General features: G+C 41.0%; 1 protein-coding gene across 1 annotated transcript; it reads left to right on the forward strand.

Annotated features, from left to right (window-relative positions):
• Positions 1 to 2,335: 2,335 nt before the first annotated feature.
• Positions 2,336 to 6,361, forward strand: LOC139542628 (OTU domain-containing protein 3-like). The gene is made up of 8 exons (XM_071348284.1): positions 2,336 to 2,469; positions 3,117 to 3,428; positions 3,690 to 3,838; positions 3,975 to 4,087; positions 4,494 to 4,616; positions 4,732 to 4,861; positions 5,163 to 5,353; positions 5,604 to 6,361. Exons 2-8 carry the CDS (start codon positions 3,220 to 3,222, stop codon positions 5,766 to 5,768), a joined length of 1,080 nt encoding a protein of 359 aa, XP_071204385.1. The 5' UTR covers positions 2,336 to 2,469; positions 3,117 to 3,219; the 3' UTR covers positions 5,769 to 6,361.
• The last annotated feature ends 606 nt before the right edge of the window (positions 6,362 to 6,967 follow it).

The following is a 6,967-nucleotide window of genomic DNA, read 5'->3' on the forward strand; positions in this document are numbered from 1 at the left end:
TCAAGTAACAGACACATCTCAACATCAACTGTTCGAATGAGATTGCATGAATCAGGCCTTCATGGTCGAATTGCTGCAAAGAAACCACAACTAAAGGACACCAATAAGAAGAAGAGACTTGCATGGGCCAAGAAACACGAGCAATGGACATTAGACCGGTGGAAATCTGTCCTTTGGTCTGATGAGTCCAAATTTGAGATATTTGGTTCCAAACACCATGTCTTTGTGAGACGCAGAATAGGTGAACGGATGCTCTCCGCATGTATGGTTCCCACCGTGAAGTATGGAGGAGGAAGCGTGATGGTATGGTGGTGCTTTGCTGGTGACACTGTCTGTGATTTATTTAGAATTCAAGGCACACTTAACCAGCATGGCTACCACATCATTCTGCAGTGATACGCCATCCCATCTGCTTTGTGCTTAGTGGGACAATCATTTGTTTTTCAACAGGACAATGACCCAAAACACACCTCCAGGCTGTGTAAAGGCTATTTGACCAAGGAGAGTGATGGAGTGCGGCATCAGATGACCTCGCCTCCGCAATCACCTGACCTCAACCCAATTGTGATGGTTTGGGATGAGTTGGACCGCAGGGTGAAGGAAAAGCAGCCAACAAGTGTGCAGCATACGTGGGAACTCCTTTAAGACTGTTGGAAAAGCATTCCTCATGAAGCTGGTTGAGAGAATGCCAAGAGAGTGCAAAGCTGTCATCAAGGCAAAGGGTGGCTTAAAAGTGTTAATGTCTCACTATTATTCTACAATGTAGAACATAGTAAAAATAAATAAAAACCCTTGAATGAGTAGAAATGTCCAAACCTTTGACTGGCACGGTATATACATACACACACTGAGTATACCAAACATTAGGAACACCCCAGCGTTGCAGTTCTTTACACAACCTAGTGCACCTGGCACCTACTACCATACCCTGTTCAAAGGCACTTACATTTTTTGTCTTGCCCTTTCACCCTCTGAATGGTACACTAAATCCTTATTTTATCTGCCTCCTCTCCTTCATCTACACGTATTGAACTGGATTTTCCAAGTGACATCAATAAGTGATCACAGCTTTCACCTGGATTCACCATGTCAGTCTATGTAAAGAGCAGGTGTTCTTATTGTTTTTATTTATAAATTGTACTTCTCTGTAAAGTGTGTTCAGACTGTATGTACTAGAATGAATGTACTTCAGTAATGTACACTATTTGCTGAGATGAGGGTTGTAGATTAACAATAAACTATGTAGGCTACACTTAGTCAAAGGGGCATCATGTTAACCTTGTTGTTGATCCTTACCTCCTCGTATAAGACTAAGGTAATGAGTAGAGCAGGTATAGGTCGTCCCTTCATATGGGAATTTAAACAAAGCAGGTAGCTGTTTTATGTACAAGATGTCAGTGCATAAACAAATACAAGCAAATACATTCGTACCATGTAAACCAGAACACATCGTTGTAGTTTCTAATACAAATCTTTATTACAACTGGGAAGGTATTTACTTGACTGTGTTTTCTTGTTTTTGTTATCTATATATTCTTATTTCCTTTCAATGCCTGCTGATGCATTTTTAGGCCCTGAGGCGACTTCTTTAACACTGTCTGATAGAATTCTACACAGCAAACACTCTCTGTCCTCAACCCACTCCTCCTCCACACAACTCTTTCCAACTGCATTCTGTCATAAGGAGGAGCGAATTGGAGAAGAGGGCCTGCATTGTGGTGTTTCAAAATATAACAGATTTTTAAGAGGAGAATGGAGGAGAGGAGAAAAGAGAGTGATAATAAAGTGCAGTCTTTTCCCTTTACAACACATAACACACCCTCCCACTTTATCTTGAGTCATACACTGAAAGACACAGATTTCAGACATTAACATAATTCAGAGCTTGTTGACTTGATAACTGTTGATCGTCATGTACCAGCTGTTTTCATATCTCAGTTGATAGACATGCAACACTTTCTTATAGCATAGAAAGCTTGGTCTGAACTTAACCATAACCAATTTTAATAAGTAGGCTTAGTCTGCACAATGACTATTATGTAAATGTCGTAAAGATAGTGAATTAGGCCTATACAATGACCACTACCAAGTGGTCATCCTTCCCTGTAAAAATGCTCTACTTTGTTCCCTATTTTTCCCAACATTAGCTACACCATTCTTGCTTAGTGAAATTCAAGTAATGAACATTTCTCAAGACAGTTGAAAGTAGGGGTTTTAAGGTGAGCTAAACGTTTTACAAATTGATAGGATTTTTAATAAAAGGGTACGTATTGTATTTCGTTGACAGTTATGAATTTGGACGGTAATATATAAAGTAGGATGCTCTCAGGCTTCCGTACTCTTACGACGAGTCCCGGAAGTGCTAAACATGATTTGTAAACAAACTCATGAGCCAGATCTTTAGTTAAAAAAAGAACGTACTACCGTATAGGACGTGGTTTGCGTATCATTGGATGCACCCTGTAGAATGTGAGTAACTTGTTACGTTCCTTATATTCTGGTTGCTTGACATTTAATCACTGTTGTGTTTAACTCCAAATCAATGAGAACGCTATTAGCATTAAACGCTGACTTTTGTAAACTACCTAACGTTAGCTAACTAACTAAGTAGTCGACTAACCAACCTAACTAGCAGTCATATCCAGCTAGCATAACAGTTGCTAGTTAACCAGTTACTTATCCGATACAATTAGCTAGCTAGCTTACGTCAAAACTGGCCAGTACAGTAGGCTCTCTCTCTAGCTAGTCGAAATCAAACCCTATCAGCTGTTGCTGTTATTCAGGATGCCAGATCTACCAGCTAGCTAGCATGACAGCTACGGCATTAGACACCACGCTAATGTAACTGGTCAGTAGATATCTTTGGTTGTCCTTATCACGTTGTAGATAATTAGCTAACCCATGTAGAGTTGCAATTTCATGCTGTGTCACGTATATCAACTGACTAAATTGACTGTGTAACAACTAGCTAATACTAACCATATTTTTGTAGCTGGCTACTGTACCAATCAGTGTCAGTGAAATGTGGAAGTAACTAAGTTGTCACACGTAGCTCATCTAAGTAACATTCAAACTCTCCTCATCTCTATTCTTTCACTTTTCTTTCTGAAACACAGGATTCCACCTGTGTGGAAGTAACCCAACTACATTTGCCAGTGAGTGACAGAGAGAGATATCTACTTGCATCTGTAGAGATCTGTGTCTGTAGGCAGGGCAGCCATGTCTAGGAAGCAGACAGGAAAGCCACTGCGTGGCAGCAACAGAAAGTGTGATGCGGAGCGAAAGCGAGATGAGCGGGTCACGCGCAGGGCAATCGCCAAGGACCGCAAGAACCGGCCCCAGGACGGGGACGAGGGAGAGGAGTTTGTCAGCTTCTCCAACCAGCTCCAAGCGCTGGGGCTCAAACTGAGAGAGGTGCCTGGAGATGGGTAAGATTCAGAGAGAGAACATTGCAGACATTGCAGACACCTGGCAGACCTATAAATGCCTGGATAGGTATTTAGTATATCAGCTAACCACATATTATATGATCTAGCAATTTGATGCCCGGCTGTGTAATCGATGACATGGCACGCAACCATTGGTTGATGCAATGCAACATCTGAAATGTAGTCAGCATGGAATGCAATCAAAGTGCTCTTATAAATGGCTGTTACAACGTTGACTAATACTGTGTGTCCATCCTATAGTAATTGCCTGTTCCGGGCTCTGGGTGACCAATTGGAGGGACACTCTCGAGGACACCAGCGCCTGCGCCAGGAGACTGTGCAGTACATGATGGCACACCGGCAGGACTTTGAGCCCTTTGTGGAGGATGATGTGCCCTTCGCACAGCATTGTAAGATAGAAACCAAATGCTATTTCCATGTGAAAATGTTGTGGGATGCCCAAGTTTTTGATGGTATGCCAGTCATCCTGGAGAGTGTGTCTTTAAAGATCTTGTCACTAATATTTCTCTGTTTTCTTCCTCTCAGTGTCAAACCTCTCCCAGCCTGGTACGTTTGCTGGCAATGATGCCATCGTGGCGTTCGCCCGTAGTCAACAGCTCAAGGTGGTCATTCATCAGCTCAACACCCCACTGTGGGAGGTAGGAACCTCAGTGACACCCTATTGCCCATATAGTTTACTACTTTTGTCAAGAGACACATAGCTGTATAAAAGCTAAAGTAGTGCACAATAGGGGAAATTCACACTTATTTTATGTATATGTTTTTAAAGGAGATTGGAATCCCCAAAAATGTTTTACATTTTTATTTACATGAAAGAATGGGAAAGTGGATGGGGATGTAGTAGAAAATAATAGAACGGCATAGTTTACAAAGTTGGGGAAGAGAGGCATGAATCCCTGTCGCCAGGTGGTATATGTGGTCCTACCAGTAGACCACATTGTAGCACACTGTACTGTATTTTAAGCCGAAGTCCTCTTCTAATGTAACAGACCGTATGAAATACCACTATTGATAAGCCCTACTCATTATGTTTCCTCAATTCAGATAAATGGCTCTGAGAAGCTGGTTGGCCGAGAGCTACACATTGCCTATCGCTATGGAGACCATTACGACAGTGTACGACCAATCGGTGACAACTCTGAGAGCCCTGCTCAGCTGCGTTTAGAGGTACGGGAAAAAAGCGGTTCATTTAAAAACACCCCCCCAAATATTTCAACCATTGGATTAGTCTTATTCATAAAATGTTCCTTATTCCCCCTACCCCTCTCTTGTGTCCTTCCAGAATCTTCATAATTCGAGTGTGCAGCGTGAGTTTGGTGACGGCCAGAGGGACAGACAGAAAGCCCCCTCGCCCACCCCCTCCGAGGAGGACAATGTGATCCTAAGTTCCCTGAAGAACAGGGGCCCAAACTGTGAGTGTCCTTGCTGTCTTCTCCCCCAGTGCAGTGTGATTATCAGTGTCTACTAGCTGTTTTGGGCAGGTTTTAGGTCCTTTTCTAACCCCAACTCATATAAAACTTTCATTCATCTGCAGTCTACACCTACCGTGTATAATAAACATTGCTAGTAAATACAACTGATGTTTAATGACTATTTTGGGCATTTTAGATGGAGCTACCATCCAAAAACCATTTGATAATGATCAGCAGGAGCATCTGATGCAATATATTCACTGCAACTGACCCCATGTGTATTGTGTGCCATGTCTCTCAGGTGAAGAGGAGAATCTATTTCAGCTGAGTGCCGCCACCATCAACGCTGAGTGGCTGGTGGATTCTGAGCTAGCTGCCCAAGTGTGTCACGGCCAGTGTGCCTCTGGATCATGCTCAGCGTGTAGGCCGGCAGCGACAGAGTGCAGTGAGCACAAACCACCACCAGGTGGAGGCAACATACACAAATCCAAGGTAAATTGCAATTCTTAAATAAATATTTTTAAGATGTTTTAACACATTTTATTCAGAAAGTATGGAACCACTACACCATGACTCTCCACTCAAATTCCAATTCTGAATAAGTATTCTGAGTCTGTGACTTTCAATTCAAGTTCCAAATTAAATTGACCTGCATTTCTCTATTCATTTGAGAAGGGACTTAATTGCCTCCTTTTCATCTTGACTCCTGTGTTGTTGTTGTTGTTTTTTTTACACCTCTCAGGCTTCAAACAAGCAGAGGAAAGAGCAGCAGCGCTTGGAAAAGAAAAAGCGACAGGAGGAAAGACATCGACAGAAGGTTCTTCAAAGCAAAGGAACACCTGACCAAAACCAGAACCTCTCGGAGCCGGTCACTCTAGTGCCAGCTCTAAATACACTTAGTATATAGACAGACAGAGCATGGCCAAATAAAGCTATACTGGGCGGCTGATTACAATGTTTTGCACACAGAATCAATTTAAATCTCAATCACATTGGATGACTTGCATAAACCATTTCGTTTCTTTGCAAATGTATGGTGCCTACCTATAGGTTGTGTGTGAATGTGTTCGGGGTTGTGGTTGATTATGAGGGTGTTTGATAGTGACCCAGGATGAGGTACATAGTTTCCTCTTTTAGAGACACACTGTCTAGACTCTTTATATGCTGGTGAATGAGGGCTGCTTTTCACTACGACCATGCAGTACATCTTGGGCTCCTCTTTGCATTTGTTTTGAGTTGAATTTCTTTGATTCCAGCCGAAGAAGAAAGGAACGGGAAGAGACATCATTGTAAACAGAATGAAATGTTTTGTGAACGATACTGAAATGATTTAGTTGATATAGTATGTAAATAATTGATATTTTCTGGTTAATGGCAGAGACAGTATTATTAATCAAGCTTAAAGAAATTATTCAGTTGGGAGATTTGCTGATGAATGATTGTGATGCACTCTGTCTGGTATGATATGTAATGAGGCAATAAATGAAAAATTGTACAGTATTTGATTTATTCATATTTTTTATATATCTTGTCTTAAATGGTTGTGGTGTTTGTTTTTGATTTGATTAAAGATGCATTATGCAGAAATCACTTCCACCATTTCCCTTTTGCAAAAATTCTAATAGTTCGCGTAATTTCAGTTTAATGTAGAGAAGTATAGTGTAGAGAATCATTGTACCATTTAAACCGCTATGAAATATATTTTCCATAACCAAAAATATTGTATTTTCAAGCTGTTTGAAGCTGGTGTACAAAACTGAAGTATGCAAAAGTACACAAAAACAAAACTTCAGACCGGGAAGCATATAAATAGTGCACATAGAACAGATGTAGCGCTTCTTTGACTTGCTTTCAATGAGAATGACAGCTCTATAACTACAATTTCGCTGTGAATTTGCTTGTGTCGCACAAAAAGTTACATATCACTGAATCAATAGATGTCCTCAATAGATTATACAAGATAGCGTATATTGTTGTAGGCTGCACTGTAATTTTATCTGATATTTTGGGCAACATGAATACTCATCATTCCATGTATGTTTTTAAAACTGATCATTTCACAATGGATAATGTAGATAGGAGCAGTATCAATGTTCAGGATGCTGA

The sequence above is a fragment of the Salvelinus alpinus genome, chromosome 17 (genome assembly GCF_045679555.1).
Source record: "Salvelinus alpinus chromosome 17, SLU_Salpinus.1, whole genome shotgun sequence".
In the NCBI taxonomy this organism is placed as follows: Eukaryota; Metazoa; Chordata; class Actinopteri; order Salmoniformes; family Salmonidae; genus Salvelinus; species Salvelinus alpinus.